The 18,499-nt window shown below is 47.1% G+C and overlaps 5 protein-coding genes across 5 annotated transcripts; 2 read left to right on the top strand and 3 right to left on the bottom strand.

The window, feature by feature from the left end:
* Window positions 1-2,581: 2,581 nt before the first annotated feature.
* On the top strand, window positions 2,582-2,836 carry ColSpa_07708 (uncharacterized protein; the record flags this gene model as incomplete). Its single annotated transcript, XM_049273920.1, has 1 exon — window positions 2,582-2,836. One exon carries the CDS (start codon window positions 2,582-2,584, stop codon window positions 2,834-2,836), a length of 255 nt encoding a protein of 84 aa, XP_049129877.1.
* Window positions 2,837-2,889: 53 nt separating this feature from the next.
* On the top strand, window positions 2,890-3,588 carry ColSpa_07707 (uncharacterized protein; the record flags this gene model as incomplete). The annotated part of the gene is made up of 1 exon (XM_049273919.1): window positions 2,890-3,588. The coding sequence occupies one exon, from the start codon at window positions 2,890-2,892 to the stop codon at window positions 3,586-3,588; it is 699 nt and encodes a 232-aa protein (XP_049129876.1).
* Window positions 3,589-7,081: 3,493 nt separating this feature from the next.
* Window positions 7,082-8,005, bottom strand: ColSpa_07706 ((R,R)-butanediol dehydrogenase; the record flags this gene model as incomplete). Its single annotated transcript, XM_049273918.1, has 2 exons — window positions 7,082-7,798; window positions 7,922-8,005. The coding sequence occupies 2 exons, from the start codon at window positions 8,003-8,005 to the stop codon at window positions 7,082-7,084; spliced, it is 801 nt and encodes a 266-aa protein (XP_049129875.1).
* Window positions 8,006-8,941: 936 nt separating this feature from the next.
* On the bottom strand, window positions 8,942-9,727 carry ColSpa_07705 (uncharacterized protein; the record flags this gene model as incomplete). The annotated part of the gene is made up of 2 exons (XM_049273917.1): window positions 8,942-8,964; window positions 9,037-9,727. The coding sequence occupies 2 exons, from the start codon at window positions 9,725-9,727 to the stop codon at window positions 8,942-8,944; spliced, it is 714 nt and encodes a 237-aa protein (XP_049129874.1).
* Window positions 9,728-14,073: 4,346 nt separating this feature from the next.
* Window positions 14,074-14,617, bottom strand: ColSpa_07704 (uncharacterized protein; the record flags this gene model as incomplete). The annotated part of the gene is made up of 2 exons (XM_049273916.1): window positions 14,074-14,388; window positions 14,441-14,617. The coding sequence occupies 2 exons, from the start codon at window positions 14,615-14,617 to the stop codon at window positions 14,074-14,076; spliced, it is 492 nt and encodes a 163-aa protein (XP_049129873.1).
* Window positions 14,618-18,499: the final 3,882 nt, after the last annotated feature.

The raw sequence follows: 18,499 nt of genomic DNA, 5'->3' as shown, positions 1-18,499 counted from the left end.
GCCTTTTCGTCCCAGTGACCAAGAAATGAACCAATGTTTCACAATGTTGACCGAGCCACATTCACTCCTGCCCAGACACTTCGTTATGATAGTTCCATACTCAACCCTAATCTTCGACCTGCCAACCTCGGGCACTTCGTTGCAGGCGAGCCCAGTATAGTCCAATGAGGATGTCAGCCTGGACCCATGCTGTGAGGTAAACCTCGGCTTCAACGTCAAGCTTGATACCGAATATGAGGCCAGGTCTTTGAGCTTGCCGTTGTCGTCAACGGGACCTTTAAGAAGACTGCCTACCAGTTTTGCGTCCGCAAAGGCCAATACAAAAATTCGAGGAGCAAGCTTGGTTTACCGATTCGTCCGTTGGCCGAGCCGGATAAACCTGGCATGAGAAGGGAATGTGCCAAAGGCATTGCTGTTAGGGGTAGTGAGCTTGGCAGTGCTGGTGTTGTTGATGGACGTGTTGGGACTGCTAGGGATATTAATGGCGGGGATGTAGCTGGTTCAGGGAAGCGGGTTCTTGGATCTGGCAGACGAGGATCAGTTAATTTTGTGTTCGACGTGGTAAAATAGTCAATACCTACGGACTGGACATGTTAACAGTAACTGTTCTGAGTCTTGAAGTACATACTTGAAGTCGACTCTGTGCGTGGGCCGTAGCTCTGGCCGATGGTCTGGCGTAGCTCACGTTCTAACTGTATGGGTTACTGTGCTGGCCGGTTGTTTAATCAAAGGTTTGGTGACTGAACAAAGAGCTCCGGTGTGAATATCTTGAAATTGAAATACTATGGAAACTTGAAGCTTTTGTGCTGCTAGTAAACAAGTTTCGATACCCCAGGTGGTCATTTTTGTTGAGAGCATACGGAAGTCTAGAATCGATTTTTCTTTGGTTGGCTTCTGCCTGGTCTCGGCTTTGTTCTTGTGAGGTGACACTCTTGCCAATATCTTTTACCTCGGACCTTGATGCAGCCTTCCGCGATGTCAGGGGTCTGGGTTGTGATACGGGTTGATTCGAGTTGTGGTGTAGGCGAGCATAATAGCACAGATGAACGCAAGTAAAATGTAAGTAAAAGGTTGACGAAGCGGAGTTCCGCTATCTTCAGTAGCAACGACCAACAACGATGATGACGGACAGCGACAAGCTGAAGAGTACCTGACTACTTGTGATTAGGCGCGATCTGGTCGATTGAGCAAAACGATGTTTTGTTTACCAGCTTCTCACATCTATAAGTTAGGTATACACTACTTTGCGCACTGTGTTCTAAGACTAGCTTGAACCCATCTATTGCCTGTCCCTTGAACAATGAATATGGTTGATTAGTCTGTGTCATACCTGTGATGTTCAGGATTGCCGCATGTTCTCGATGGTAGCTGAATGGGTCTGTAAGACATCTTCAAAGCTCATTTTGTTGTGTTGTTATGGCTGACTTACAACAAGTAGCTTCATATTATGGGACATTGGAGATTAAACCTAAATTGCTATGGGGTTGTGCTGACTGGCTGTCTGGGCCATGACACAATTACGTCCACGGTGAAAGCGGCTATCGAAATGTTATGATCGGCGCAATTGGTCACTGTGCGGCGTCAATAGAAACCTCAGAGCAAAATAATAACAATTGAACCAGTAATCTCATTGCCGACTCCTTCGCTTTATGGTGCATTGTTCAGAGTTCGTATCGATTGTTAGCAGAGCTCTAGAAAAACTGGTACTTTAGCCACATGCTCTAGGTACTATGCGGTGTTTCCCGAGGCTCCGCCGTCGGTTACCGTTTCGTTGACTGGGTTTCTACAGGGGTCTCCATCCACTACTTGGCTTTAGTTTCGTAATGAAGCTGATCTTATTGTCTGGATTGTACTAAGTTTATGATTGAGTTGATCTTCCCATTGCTCGATTGAACTGGAAGGGGCCGGCAACTGACTTCGTGAGTGAGAAGTCCAATTGGATACAGGAAGTTGGCCTTTACTAATGCTTTCTCATGCAGAGGCACTCAGATCCTGGGTATTTGCTGCCTTTGACCGCCTCGCTAAAATTCAAAAAGTTTTCAAGCTTGTGATGCCGCTCTTCTTGAATGCATTAGTTATGTCAATTCGTCAAAAGTGGGACTGTTGATCACCATCTGCATACGACAAGTGCATGAAATACCACTCGAGGAGGTTTTTTTTTTTAAAGTCAGAGCGTCAAGATGCACCCGAGCTATTTGGGTGTCTTAAGCTGATTTTATATCTCTAGCCACCTATTAAGGCTACTAATATACTGCAATTAAATACAGTTTACTAAGGAGCGGCGATAAGCGACGATTGCCCATCGCAATTTGGGATGATTGATTCGCCGTAAGAAAACCGACAGACTCCAAGTTCATCAGCCCTTCCAACAGTTCACTTACAGTTATTGCAGTATAATCGTAGCACAAAAACGCCTCACTGGCCCACAGAAGTCTTCGTTGCGTCTCCAACGTACACATACACAGCTAGAGAACTTTACTCTATATACCTTCGCTTGACCGCTTTCGATGACGCTTTTGTTCACTCCGTTCGTTTGTTACTCACAGTCTCTTCCTTCAGCTTGACACTTTTATTGCAAGCCATGTTGTTGAAGGCTCTTCGCACTCTGCTGGGCTGCGGCCTGGTCATGTTTCATGCCGTTCTGTCGTCAATTTTGCCACGGGGTGATGACCCTGGTGGACACAACTGGATTGACCATGACAAGGTCGTTGCATTTACACAAAATGCCAGTGCCGATTTCGGAGGACAGGTCGAGCTTCGGTTCAATCCTTACCTCTACGTTGCGGGAGGCTGCGATCCGTATCCCGCGGTCGATGCCAGTGGTAACCTCGGATAAGCAGGCGTGGTTGCAACACCTAGCTTTTTCTGATCAATTCTTCCTACCGCTACATGTCACCAGTAGCTAACTGCATTCTAAATAGAGCTGGTTTGAAACCTACTGGTGGCGGAAGAAGTGGGTGTGATCACGGCGGCAAGGCCCAGGTCTACGTCCGCGGCGGAACAAGTCAAGGCCGCATAGGAATAATCTACAGCTACTATGTTCCAAAGGTGCGCTGGGCGAAGGGAAACGGCAACGGCCACCGCCACTACTGGGCTAGCGTCGTCGTCTGGGTTAACCAATGGGGGTGTGACACCGACGATATCTCGGCTCTCTGGCCTGTCGGTATATCCTATACATCCGACCACCTCACTTGGGCAACGGCACCTGCTGGCGAGATATCCTTCAAGCCTTCAGGTGTGGGCGTCGACATGGCCACAAATCCTAGAATGAAGATTCACGATAAAGCCATCTCCCCCTTCACTGGAGCTGACGGCGACCTCGTCTACCAGCCTACTCTCATCAGCTGGGATTCTCTCCCGGAGCCAGCGCAAAAGGCACTAACCGACGTTAAGTACGACAAGACCCAGGCGCCCTTCAACGATGCAAACTTCCAGAGCCAGTTGGACGCTGCGTACCGGGAAGGCTTTTTCGCTGGCTTGCCGACGGATGCTGATTGCATCTCAGAGCAGCCGGATGAGATTGATATTCCGGATGACCCAGTAACTGTTACCGGTGCAGTCAGCCCCAGCTCTACAGAAATGGAATAAATGAGGCAAGGACCATGGCCAATATTCTTTTTCTGCAATGCAAACACCACATATCTACATGGACTAAATTTTCTTGATTGGCTCCTTCGGGGACTTGCAAGTCGTTTGTCACAATCACCGCATCCGGTCCAAACTTATACAACATGTCCTAAAAGTACCATTATTTTTACCCAGAGAGCTTCCCGGGGTTTCTGGGTTGGAGTGGAATGAGTGTCTAACGTCGATGATAATTAGATAAGTCTTCCACTCGTTCATAGTAACGATTTGATAGTGTATATAAATACACTAATCTATTTTGGTTGTGACTTTAAGTGCTTAAGAAACCATTTTTAAGCTGAGATACTGAGAAACATTCTGGGTAAATGCAACAACCTTGTCATGGTTAATCCAGTCGATGAGTGTGTTGGCTTCCTGAGGGACAATTGAAGAAGCAGATGAAGTTAATGAAAACGTCAACCAGGATAGCTCACTTGTTGAAAAGCCGACTACGTTGTACTTGAGGATTATGTCCCCGTTGCAGTGCTGGAGGCAGTCGTCATCGTGTTAGACGTCTCGGAAACCGTAGTCCATGGTTCGTATGTATTCGAAGAATTCAGCGTGTTGAATGAATCAGATTCAGTGGCGGCCGTGGTAGGAATATCACGGGTTTTCGTGGGCTTTTTGTCCGGTATAGACTCAGGCGTATCACGGTCTTTGTCTTCGACTGCTTCCAGCTCATACTCAGGCGTGCCACCACCTCCACCTCCTGAAATCATCGATAACATGGCTTTCTGCCCCTCTGCGATCGGGATAACCGCACCAGAAGGAGCTTTGGCAAATCCTCCCAACGCACCTCCCACAATCACCGCGCCGGCGACCACAGCCACGGCTTCCCCGTTATTAACAGTTATGGGAGCTGTCGTAGACGATGGCGCAATGAAACTAGACGAACTTGGTGAAACACCGTGACTGCTCTCATTGATTAAGGAAGAGAATGTCGTGGGGATTTAAATAGAAGTCTTGTTTCGGTAGTCCTGAGAGCGGGTTCGTGAATAGCGTGGGTAGAATGCGGTCTCTGGGTTGATGTTTCTTTCAACCATGACACCTCTGTCGTCCCTAGAATCCGAAACGGGTTGGCCATCGGAGGGCATGGAATAACTTGATCTCACAGCGGAAACCAAGAGTAAAACTTGCAATTGCCGCACAATGAGCTGTTTTGCCGAAGCTTGAATCGAGGATTCTTTGGAATGATTTTCAGCATCTCAAAAATATGGCCAAAAACGAACGTGCAATAGGCATATAGTCGGCAAAGCCAGGTGTAGATGTAGGTCAACCGTTTTTTGATAAGCGCTTTTTCCGCCCTACTCGTTCACTTTGATGAGCATCGTCCGAACCCTCTCGGAAGTGAGCTTAATTCTAGCTACATGCGTATTTCGTTCAAAAGTTTCGAGGCTATATGACGTTACGCGGCCCTATCATTCTTTTTTTTAAGCACTTCACTCCTCCTGAGACTGATGTGTATCTATCATAGGGTTACCCCAGAAATAGGATAGTACTTCCCCTGCCTGGCTAGGTATGCTTTAAGCACTTATATTTCTGTGGAGAACACAGCCCTGTGACCTGCTATGGACAACCAATGTATAGAATCAGGTGCTAAGCAGGGAGGCCTTCTCTCACTGACTCGGACAACATAATTACTTGTGAGCTGTCCTCACCATGGTCCATAAGATGACTGGAAGTAACATTCATGCTCAACAATCGACAACTCGGATTAGGAGCACAAAGTAATTACGACGGCGATTTCCCGTTACGCCACCGGCAGAAACGATATCTTCATCATCAGAGACTGTGTATCCGTACTACTTACATAGTAAGCAATGACTCTCATTGCCTATTGGGTTTGATTTAGTCGGGAATCCAGGATATAAATGTCTTTTGGAGTAAAAAAGATATTTGGTTCGAAATGACGGTTTTGGCGTCACCCCGCACCTAACAGGATAGCTTCTTTTAAGACCCCATAACCCGCTTCTTAATGTGGAGCTTTGCCGTTGTGGCCTTCTTCCTTTCGCGCAGGAGCATTACCGTCAACGCCCAAGGAGCCATCGCCAACAGTAAACCACCACCAAACCCAGTGTCAGCGTCTCCAACTGTCAAGGTGCCGCCTGTGATGACTTGGATGAATTACTTGCATCTATCGAGCGTTTTGCAACATTAGTGTTCAAGATCGTGACTGTGAACGTGGGGGTCCTAGTGATATTCATAAATGTGCCGGCAGCTGTCCTGGCGCCTATCTCAACGTTAAGGGCATCATTTGCCATGATTTTGCCGGAGTTAATTATAAAGTTGCTAGCTGCGCAACTCTCCACACTCTTGCAAGCAGCTTTATCATCGTCACCCACCAGACAGCCTGATGAGAGCCAGGGTCTAGAATAGATGTAGTTCGCAGTAGTTCTCTGCATTTTGGAGGTTCTAAACACAGAAACTATTCACGATGACTAACCATCACTGAGGTTCTCTCTGCCACAGTACGTCGGACATCCTTTGGCTCGGAAAGTCGGATCAGTGCATCCACCAACCTACATTGTCAAGCCCCTCATTTGAAGCTAAGGCCGTTGGCAAGGCAATAATCTTCTATGTAACATCATGCAGTCGCACCGTTGCCTTCACCGGTGGAACATGGCCTCGCGTTTTTGTTCTTGACGCCGTTTGTCGAGTAACAATCCCGACTGTCGACGACACATGTAGGACTAGTGGCCACAAAACTTTACGAGGCTGCACTATTGTTGGGTTTCGGTGACATGGAGGATGGCGAAGCACACGGAACGCGCTTGCCCAGCTTTTAAACACTTAGCTGCTTACAAGGCCAAGAGAAGTGAAAGCCTTTCATGACTCTCATGTCCCTCATTGAGTTTCTCCGAAAACATCGACAAGGACCTGACTGTAAATTGAGTACCGGACAATCATTGCCAAGCATGTATGAGCATACACAACTACCGATAAAGGGACCTCTTCATTCTCTGAGTGTACCTGCAGTTTGAATACATAGAGTCATAACTTCAGCATCCAAACCCCGTCTCATATAGCTAGTAGCCAGCATAGTGATTGGTTCTTCATTGCTCAGAGCGAGTCTTTCTCTGCAAAGGAGGCATTCACATGAACCAAAATTTTGACCTGATTGTCCTTATCCGTAATCAGGGCCTTGATGCCATGCTCGATCAAATCGTCAAGTGGGATTTTTCGTGTAATCATGGATGCGGGTTTTAGGGCACCTAGTAATTTTATTAGTCTTTTTTTCTAGTTTTTAAGGACTATATCTATATCTGTACCTGTTTTTAGATGCTCTATAACAGCCTGGTAATCTGCTCTCTGATAACCAAGCACCGACTTGTATGAGCTTTCTCTCCCTGTGATCCAATTGGGATTGAATGGGATTTCCTTTTCCCAAATGGCAACATTTATGACTGTTCCACGGGTCTTGACAGCAGCGCATGCAGCCTTCACGCTGTTCGAAGTATCAGCATTGGTTCAGACATGTGCATAGACATTCGTACCTAGCTGGAGCCCCTGCACAATCCAACACGACATCAGCTCCAATGCCACTAGTGACTCTCATTGTTTCCTTCAACACATCCTGCTCCTTGGGATTAATGATGTGAGTAGCCCCAAACTCCTTCGCGAATCCTTGACGAGCAGTGGCAATCTCTGCAACGATGACATTCTTCACGCCCTTTGCAATGAGACAAAGCACAACAGCCAACCCAATTGGACCAGCTCCCATTACCAAAACCGTTGACTCTGGTGTGACGGGACCGGCAGCGACGGCATGCCAAGCAACAGAGAGCGGCTCCACCAATGCGCCCAGCTCGAGAGTTACTCCCTCGGGTAGAGGGAAGACTTGATCAGCGGGGACAGCCACCGCCTCGCTCAGACCTCCGCCTCCGCCACTGAGCCCGATGAAGCCTCCGGTATGGCACGCGTTCTCAGCGCCGGCTTTGCAAGCTGCACAGTCTCCGCAGTAGACTGTTGGCTGCACGGCGCAGGGAAGACCAACTTTGAGATGATCCGCCTTGACATTTGAGCCAATCTCCTTGATGACGCCCGAGAATTCGTGGCCAAGGGTTACGGGGATCGCATCGCCCGTGACTGGGTGCCTAGAGGTGGGGCAGAAGTTGGGGCCACCGAGGTATTCGTGGAGATCGGTTCCGCATATCCCGACAAACGCCGGGGCAATCTGGAGCAATTGCAGAACGATGGTAAGTGATGGAATGGTCTTGAAAAAGGATGCTGCCTATGTCATCCCCACACGGAGTCGGAAATATCATGCGCAAGTCGGAACAAACTGAAAATAATTTACCTTGATCTGATTTGGACCGCAAGGAGGTTCCGGTATCTGTTCGATTCGGATATCCTCTCTGCCGTAATATCTTGCAGCTCTCATAGTAATGTGAATAGAGAATGTGATTGGACAGGCAATTGATCTTGTTGGCAGGGTGCAAAGTAGATTTTGCATCAGGATTGGAGCTGGACAAATGGAAGCACGGTGACGGTCTTTTTATGCTTCATCGTCCTGTGGCGTTACTTCAGGTCCCCCAGCTTCCTGGTCCTACAAGTTTCTCGGTATCAATACGGGAATGGGTCAGTCGTGTCATCGTTTGACCACCAACAACGGCAAGCATGTTTCATTGCCCCGCACCATCAGGCCACGTGCTTGGCGGATGTCCTCGGGGATGTTCTGTTCTCCTGTCAAAGTTTACCGGAAGACAGAGCGCAGCCCCCCAACTGGCTGGAATATTCCTGGCTATATTTTTATTTTTATTTTTGGTACCTATCCGGGAGCCACATTTTCGAAGAAATACGCGTGGCAATAAGAATAGGATCACGCTAGTACGTCGGGCTACACCAGACTCAGACTGTATTTCAGTACTTGTTCAACATGTTGTGGGCTATACGTTATGCAGAGGAATCTGTTTTTCATTCATTCCTCGATGAGCCGAGTGGAAACAGGATCAGCGTTATCAGGCTGTGGACTCCAAAGTCTGGACGGTAGGCCAGATTCCAAGGTACTGCTTGCAAATCCTGAGAGTGAATGCGACTATCATAATTCAACACAGTACTCATGGATGCATATTCCGAAACGTGAATTTATTCTTACTTGTAAGCGCAAAGCCAGAAGAAACGTATCTATTTAAACAAATATTGGGCTCGCTAGGTACAGCGGCCTTACATAGCGATGTCCTCAAGTTTGCATTGGACAAAACAAGGAGAATGGGTATCTCAACTTCGTACCTGTGGAAATGAGAATAAAAACGCCCTACATGGTAGATTTCTATCCTTACAAATTCATCCACTCAGCATCCAAACGCCTGGCCGGTTATTACTGAGCGCGATCTTGGAAATCTGTTTGACTAACAAGCATTAGCATATTCGTTGATTCGTTTTGTGTCACTTGTCCAAGGGACTCTAACTTACAGTCTTGCCACGTCATAGGCTCCTTGGTCTCATCTGCAGACTGTCGCCAGAGTCTCGCCATCCAACTCGTAACCAGGAGGTCCAAATCTTTGTTCTCCATCGGAACCTTGATATCTAATTGCGGCATGTTGAGCAAGCTCCTCTGCTTGTCTCGCTTGGGCAGTGTCTCAATAGCAATCACTTCGCCCTTCGTGTTCTTCCAGTGAACCTTGTTCTCATGCTTCAGCTGATGCGCAGGACTGTCGCCGACCTTAAAGTGATCCTTGACCTTCCATCCAACCACACCGGGCATCAAGTGCACTTCCTTGTATGTTTTCTTCGAACTCTTCTGGCCTTGGATAACAATCACGTCGTTCAGCTGCATTTTGAAACTTTCGAGTCCTTTTAGAGGATCTTGGGTGAAGTCGTAGATGTGATCTAGTCTTGTCCTGATCTTGTCGCTGCCGACTGCTGGGCTTACTCTGTAAACGACCTTTTGGACCCCGTAAACAAGCGACTTTGCCTCTGTGACGACGTTGCTCAATTCATAGAGGGCGCGAGGTGGTGATGTATTGGCAAAAATTGTGGTTTTGTCCAGAAATAAGCTCGGTGTCTCTCCGCAATTGATCTGTTCCTTTGCTTCTGCAAGAGTATCGTCGTAGGTTGGAGGTTTCACGTCCTCGATGTCTAGCATAGACGATTTGGATGCCATGATTATTAAGTTAGTTTTTGGACTGATGGCTTTGATTTCCCGTGTTGTTCAGTCTGGTTGTGAAACAGTTAAAGGCAACTGTGAGCTGTGCGGAGGAGTGCTTGCGCGACGAAAAACAAAAAGGTGGAGGGAGGTTTCCGGATATATCTTGTCAAGTACCTTCCGCCTGTAAGCACACCATTGCTTCGAAAAGCTTGCATCGTATTAGTTTCTTGGCATTCGCGAGTGGCTGAGGCCAAAATTGAGGCCATGCACCCTGGAAATATTACCGCCATCTGCAGCCAAGGACAACGGTGCGCCCGGTAAGGCGCTTTCGTTTTGACAAATGGCTAGGCATACATAATTCCATGATATGATACGGGGCATGATTTACGGGCGTCACAGTCTCATTGGCAGGGTCGTTGTGGAGGATATACACCCCTGTTGTTATGGGACTTGGTTAGTAAGACAAGCGGGACCGTGTGCTCTGATCGCCGGTTTGGGTCGGCCTGCTTTCGGTTCCAGCCGAGAGGATTCATCATTCAAGTATGGGATACGGAGGGCGAATCCTACTTTCTTCGATGGAATTACCTTCTAGGCGCTCACTAAGGAAACCTCTGAGCTGCTCGGACAGACTACTGGGATCATAGCACTCAAAAAGGCAAATAACCCGCATGCTTCCGCCGGGATGCATCATCTCAATAGTGTCAAGCCATGAATTTATACCAGGTTTCATCGGGTTCAAAATAAAGTTGCTGACTCATCGACAACGAGCTTGACAATAGGGTTAAATCCTGAGGTGAAAAAACATGTCTAAGTGATGAGGTGTAGACTAGACAATTGGTAGGTGGGCGCATAAAAGTCGACACTCACTGCGTGTGTGGGAAATGGAGCCTATCAAATAACCACCCCATCACGATCGTGAAAATATCACGGGGAAGGATAGAAAGTGTACAAATGAAAAATGCAGCGAACATTAAAGACGACGTTCATGTCGACACTGATGATATGCAGTTTATTATGCAATTTTGCTCCAACAGCTATGTGATTTGGATTTCTTCTGTGTCCCATATTCACTCACAAAAGCAGGGGCTACCTGTCGTTCATGACAAATGATGACGCAGACAGCAACATGTCGAACCACATCTTCCAACCCGCACCACGTCACGTCAAACCTAATTTCTCCATTTCGGTCTACAACCTCAAATACTTCAGGACATAATACACTCAAAGAGCCTTATTCCGATGCTACGTTTAGCCAAACAGTTGCCTGTACGGCGCCTTGCGCCGGCCCTCGTCTTTCCGGCAACACTGCCTAACGCGCTCGCATTGGCAGCGCACCTGACCACCAAGTCCATATCACCGACGACCGAGAGCCCTCAAGGCAATCCGCGTGACCAGACAAAAGCCACACCGGCCGACGAAAGCGTTGCACCTCTACATAGGCAGCAGAAGAAGACGATGGCAGAGTTAGACGAGGAATTGCGACTGAAGCTTGAGGGCATGTCAGGGGAGGGAGGCGCAGCAGGCGTCGAGTATGAGAACGGGAAGGCCGAAGGACTGAAAAGAAACGTCAAGTCAAACATGTTCAGAGTCATCTGATTCAGTAGGATTTTGAAAGTGTCCGACCGGAACGACAAGATTGAACTAAGTGCCGAATGTATGTCAAGGGGCACCCACGAAAGCCACAAAATGTATTCATCAACACCATGTTAAGCCTGAGGAGTATAAAAAGCATCTATAAAAGTTTTGGTCTACCAAGAGATACAATACATCGTTTCAACTGGCCCAGTTTTGCTAAACAGTAAGAGTGTTTATTAGTGTGCTCTTTCCAGTCTCTACATTTCTCGCTCTGTTGACAAAACCTACGAAGTCTTCTACAGAATAAAAGATCGATGAAATTGGCCTATAGGTCGAGGAGTTGGCTTCTTCACCTGAATCTTGGGCAGGTTCATACAAAGGCTCATAGTAATTATTTGTCACCGAGGAATCAAGTTCTCAACTTGCTCATCCAGTGATGCCAATCAAATTGATAAACTTGCGGTTCTGAATTACTAAACCCGCTCATTACTTCTTCTTTCCACGTTAACAGTTTCTACATCTTTTAGTTCTACTGTCATTCAGACTGTATTATCCTGCTTGCATCCGCCATAGAGATATACTCTGAATTCTCACACTTGCACGCTGTAAGCGTAAGCCCGAAGGTCAGACTCCGATAGGTCGGCGGCTGCAGCTACCAGGTTTCACCAGCACATGTGCCGAGGTCAACACCACATCGGACAAGAGTCAAACCAGGGGGCTTACGCACAAGCTTCGACGATGGCAACCTCCAACAAACTATAAAATGCCTCTTGAATACTCTCCAGGATGCATCATTCTGGCTATATTGAGTTTTGGAACAGATGACAGCACTTAAAGAGCAGTATGGAGTCGACTTCGTTACGCCAAAGATCCGTAGCGCGGCTGTCTGCGCTGCGAGGCCAGCTGATATCGCCAACACTAACTAGCAACACCATAACCTCGAATCGACTACAGAACCCGGACAAAGATGGCTATCCTGCAAAAGTCCCGATTACCTATTATCCCCTGGACACGCAAAAGGCATTCAAATATAATGAAAAGCGCACGAAAGACAAGCCGTACGCCAAGTATTTCAATCAACAACTGTACATTTACGCCGATATTCCACAATACATACGTGAGCCGATGCCTGAAGAAGGCGTACTGCCCATCATGGATTCCCGTCGCTTACTGGAACCTGGCTATCACCAACATGAAAATGGCTGGTGTGCACTTCCGGATGGGACCGCGTACGTCACGTCGCGAACGCGCTTCCCGGGATCGACTGGAGATATGGTCCGCTGGTGGTTTTGGTGGCACAGCTTCGAGCCCGAGCGATACGCCCTTTGGTTTCCGTACGATCATCTAAGCGTACGTTCGAATTACGCGGATCGTTTGCATCGCACCGACCTCTCTCACACACAAAAGTGGCTCGGCTCTACGCACCGTGTAACAGAGTTTGTCGGTGCTACCAAAATGACCATTAACATCCACTTCGTCGACCCTGCCCAATACGGCCTGCCGTGGGAGGAACTCAAAGCGGCTGGCTATGAGGCTGCTGCTTGCGCGGAATTGCGCGATGGTTTAGTGTCAAATTTAAAGATTGGGGACTTTTTGCATCTATGGCGGAAGACCGAGGATGGGCTCGAATTACGAAGTCGATATTGGCTTGGTGGAGGGATTCATTACAAACTCTTTGGCATGAAAATTGGAATCGATTACCCTGCAGGTGCACTTGGATTCAAGCACCGCATGGCAGGGGAAAACATTGCTTACGAGCACTTCATACATGATCAGACTGAGTTCACCAACTTGGCTTCTTTCTTACCGGATCTCTACGCTGATCACCTGGCTGGAAAACTTTGAAGGTTCATGGTTTAGAGAGCAACGCTGTATTTTAATTATTCTCTGAAATTAGTTATTTCAAGGAATAAGGAGATTTACTAATAAAAGCCTAAGCCTTTGAACCAGCCTTTTACTCATACTCTATGCTACAACCGCCGAGCAGTTTTCTTGGTGAAGCTCCGAAACTGCGTCCTTTCTCCGTCTTTTACATATGACAATGCCTTATCAATCACTCATCATGTTTTTCTTCTTCTCAAACGCTGCCCTATCGGAAAGTTGGCTGCATTGGTCAGTTGTGATTCCCTACGAGAGAGTTTTGCCTCAAAATTTTGTCGTTCGTTGGCTTTCAAACTTGACAATATTGAAAAAGATGTTTCCTTCTTTCTCAGCAACTGTTCTTTGCGTTTTATTAGCTTCATCTTGCAGCTCCAATGATTTGCCGCATTCGGAGCTCCAGTGCAACTTGCTCAAGCTACTCTGGATTGTCGTATAAGAGAGAAACACGACCGCGACAGGATGCTAGCTTGAGGGCTTGAGAAGCTTTCCGACCAGAGAACTTCGGGTGCTGACAGGCGTGGAAAATCTAGAGCAATCTGGGCGCTGACAACAATCTTTAGGGAAACTTATCGGTCAGAAGATTTCCAAAGGATAGGTTTATTTTGATTAGCTGGACAATTGCAATAATCAACACTCTGTCGAGTTTTTATGACATTGCCTACAACTGTCAGGGAATTAACTATTGCCATAGAGAACATCCTTGCGGTACAGCACCATAGCCATCTGGACTTTTGATCAAGTGCCTACACCTCACTGTCAGACACCCCTGCTCATATTGAATTTTCTTATTGCTGCCACATTTCATACATTACGTAGATATGTTTGAGTATGAGTCACCTTTTGTGACCATGTTCAATGACATTAGTCCAACAGAGTTGAGGTCATTTATAATTGCAGTTACATAGTTACTCGCCCTTCACCCATCCCTCCTTCTCATTCTCCTCCTTACTCCTTTGGCTCCACTCAGGCGCCTCGTCGATGCCGTCTTCCTCCTCCTTGTCGCCCTCTTCCTTAGTTTTATGGACTGTTGTTGGCTTGTGCTCTGCCGGCGAGTACACCGTGTACAGAATCAAAGGTGTAGGGCCCTTGTTCAAGAATTGATGTTTGGTTCCTGCAGGGACGATGACCATGTCACCAGCCTTGATCTCTTGCTCCTTGCCACCCACTTGGGCCAGGCCTTTTCCAGAGGTAAAGGTCAAGATTTGGTCAACAGTGTGAATCTGAAGTCATGTTAACAGTCGAACACCAATACAAGAACCATTATATGCCTACCTCCTCACCGATGTCACCGCCAACTGGGATTGTCATTAGAACTAATTGCGAGTACAGACCTGTCCACAGAACGCGGCGAAACTCCCCGGACTCAGACGGCAAGGCCGTAGTCATATCGGGGAAGTACTGCATCTCATTTTTAGGACGATCGCTCGAGGGAGTGGAGAATTTGGACATTTTGTTGGTCGCAAATGAGCGTTTGGCTTGCGCTGGCACTGAAATTATAGGTCGGCTTTGCGAGGTTTTGGTAACGGTGCGAGTTACGCGGAAGATCTTCTGAGAGAACATGAGTTTTATCTGTATTTTTTCACCCGATGCAATGCGGGATGATTGTTTGAATATAATCTTTCGACGAATATAAAGGCCGATTTTAGTGTGAGATGACGATTTGACGACGATACTATGATTCGTTGAGAATGGATACGTCATCGATCGATCGGACCCCGTCGCCTTTCAAACCCCGTTAGCCTACCGAACCCTCCGAAAGATGAGTAACTAATATGCAAGGATTATTCAGCTGTGCAGAGCAACTAACCTTGGTAATGTATTAAAACTGATATCAGAACAGCCTTTAGTAATGCTTGGGGTTTCCTGCATCACCGTGTCTGAATTTCGAATCAATGCAAGGAACAAGAAGTCTTGTTTAAAGACGCTCTAGGTGTTTTTTCGCCACAAGTTGCTTAAAGCCCCGCGTTACCATGCCTTGATCGATCAGGTTTACCATTCTCGTAGGTGTATAGCTGGGTCTTGTAATGTAGTTATGGTATCCATCAGTACAGCTTCTAGAACTCGATCTAACGATTTAGCCAAAACCCCCTCCTTCAATAGGCTTTGGTATGTGAATAAGAATCAGAAGGTGATGTTTGGCTGGTATCTTGCAAAAACAGCTTTGGTCAAAGTTTGAACAAAACCGGCAATCATTGGCCTCAGATGGATGTAATCAGTTGTGTCACTAGATTATAGCCATTCTACCTCAGCATCGTCAACCGGAATGTGTACGTTAGGCGGTACAAAGTTGGGTTGAATGGACCAAGATCAGTGCCATGAATCTCAAACTCTAGGTAAATCTCGCCCACTGCAGCAGTGGTTGCTGATGGACACTATGAGAACAGACTTTCATAGAATATCTACTATCTCTAGTCCAATGTCTGCATCGGTACTAACACCGAAAATATTTGGCTGATGCTCCAACGGCACGGTATGTATTAAAGCTCTACTGCTGAAGTCGACCATCATTGGATGCTTCAAATTCTCGCAATCTTGTTCGGGCTAGCCATCGGGCATCACACAGCGGCCTCCGGGAAACTCATAACAGCAATGCTTTTTGTTCCAATTATTGTCTCGGACGCTTGCAGCAAGGGATGTAGAGGCATTTAAGCCACCTCTCTAACGCTATCCAGCCATCTTGCAAAAAGTGCGTGTGCTTACAGCAGCCTCAGTTTCGATTGCTGCAACAGCTGACGTTGTTGCAGTTGTAAGATTTCCCGCAGCAGCAGTTAAGGGCTCTTCAGGTAGTTGCCCAGGGCCTGCGGGAGTGAACTAACATCCTTTGGTTCGATGAAATACAACTAAAAGTTCCTAGCGAAAGTTCCGCAGCAAACGGGTTAAGAAGATATATTTGCAATACGCGGGTAGATGACTCTATGCACTAGTGAAGTCAAGTGAATCAATCTAAGGGACCAAGAATTAATTGCATAGAGAATTCTTCACACCCGGGGAAATTCGAGCAGCGCCTATCGGTTTAACCTCGTTTTGATGGTGTCAACTTGTTGTGCATGCATGGGAGAGGGCTGGCCCATTCTGAGGTGGCAGCGCGTTACGACGTTGAGTCATGCTAACTTTGTAATAATGCAAATGAGAGGTGGTGTTCATAATGTCGTTCTGTCATGGAGTGTGTTGATGGATCTTCAGTGCACTTATTTGAGCATTGGCTTACAGTTTTCTTTGTCATTCATCCACTGCCCCTGTTGAAATGGATTTAGGCCGTGAAATCCCACAGCCGTGGAAGTGGGACTTTAGAGACCGATTGAGCGGTCGTAATTTCCCCTCAGATACGTTTGCTTGGAAACTTGACCTGCTGTAACTGGTTTAAGGCGGCACTGAAATTCGGAAGAACTTATCCACCCGTGCCACCGTTGTTCGCATCCGTACAGTATTCGCTGGTCTGACTGATGCATGTCAGCGCCCGCTGTCAAGGATTATGGCATACCCCACGTTTTCCGACTTTGATAGTGGTGCCGACATCCGTTCGGAGTATGAGCACTGGGACGTCTTACCATGGCAGCCTAGCAGTGCTTATCTTGCGTTTCCACATCACCATCATCTTTGGCCACTTCATAACTACTTGCGACTCCATCCCACATCCAATACCGTAGAAGCAGCGCAATGTCCGTGTCATTGCACACATACAAAGGCAACTGTCACTGTGGAGCCAATCGTTATGAGGTCCAGTTGCCGAATCTCCCTTCCCTGGTGGTCTGTGGCTGTACACTCTGCGCGAAAAAGGGCCACGTGTGGGTCTACGACGTTGATAGCAGTCTGAAAATCACAAAGGGTTGCACTGTCGAGACTCTGACAACTTATAAAGCGTCATACTCTAAAGAACTTAAGCATGATGTAACTACACACGATCACGCTATTTGGTATGAAGCTTTCTTCGCTAATAATCACGTCGCCAGTTTTGCGCTACTTGTGGAACAGGGCTATTTGGAACGCATGCATATGGAGCCTATGCTGGGAAGAGAGGCATCAATTTCCGTGTACTTGTGTCTGAGGCGAAAGGGATTTTCCTCAAGGGCCGAGAGGTGATTTCATTGGATTTGCTGGGAGGGATGAAACCCTACCCCGGACCTGTAAGGTATGTCCCAAGTATACAAAGCCTAACCACTTGGTCTAAATACTCTTTCAGTTTGGTTGAGAACGACTCTGTGGCCCGACCTGCTGAATTTCTCGGAACCTGGCCTACTGTACCGGGAGACAACCTCAAGTCTTATTCAGGAGGCTGTGACTGCGGCGCTGTTCAAGTTGCTGTCAAAACTAAGCCTCTCTTTGATGTCGAGATCAAGGAAGACAACTGCAGCATATGCATCCGAGTAAGTCCGATACTGTTTGCCGGTCTTTCCTTCTCTATTTTAATCTCGAGTTGAGCTGAGACGGTTCCTCAGAATGGCTTTATAGGACTTTACCCTCATAAATCTCAAGTCACAATTGTTGGCCAAGGCCAGGCTCAAGACTACAAATTCGGTCGCGAGTTCAACGGTTCGCCATTTTGTTCGATATGCGGCGTCCACTGCTTTGTAAATCTCTATGGTCCGCCGAAAGAGATCGTTGCTAGGCTTCCCGAGGCGAAACAAGAATTTGTGCGAAAACAGCTCGAAATTCAGCCACTCAACATCCGCGTGCTTAATGGTGTTGAATGGGACAAAATCGATATAAGATGGAGTAATGAAGGAACCGAAGGTTATGTTCTATCCATCTAAGACCAAACAGCTGCTGAAATCAACTGTGTAAGGTCTAGATACAATTGTATGGATGGATTCTTGGTGGCGTGCCATTTATCATCGTACTAAGTCAAATTTCTCAAGCGAGCAAGAATACATATACATATATATATTTATTTAGGATATTTCCCAAATGTCATCGATGCGGTGATTCCGATCCTGAGGTAAGTCTAAGCTCGCAGAGGCATCCAAGTCCGGTCATCGTCGGTGTAGTCAGCAATCTTTCCGTCCTCGACATGAACGCGAAAAGTCGTGACATCGATTCTTTTTAGCATAGCCTATATTCTGATCTTGGTCAGGTTAAGGCAACTGTGGACGAGTTCAAAGTCCACCCGAAGCATCTTAATCACCAGCCATTCCCAGGACACAGTGAGGATATTGACCATAAGAATCAGTGAGTAACATAATAGCGCGGTTTAGTGATTTCATCTGAATTAGCAGTGTTTGGAAAGGGCGTAAGAGCCACCTGGAGCCTCCCCATACTGATGTCCATCCACTTCTTGTAGCTCATGTCACACCGTCACTTATAGTCACAATCTTGTTGTGACTACGTGGGTGT

Source organism: Colletotrichum spaethianum, assembly GCF_022836535.1.
Source record: "Colletotrichum spaethianum MAFF 239500 DNA, contig19, whole genome shotgun sequence".
NCBI classification, from domain to species: Eukaryota; Fungi; Ascomycota; class Sordariomycetes; order Glomerellales; family Glomerellaceae; genus Colletotrichum; species Colletotrichum spaethianum.
Note: the sequence above shows the minus strand (reverse complement) of the source record. Positions and strands in the feature narration are given on the sequence as shown.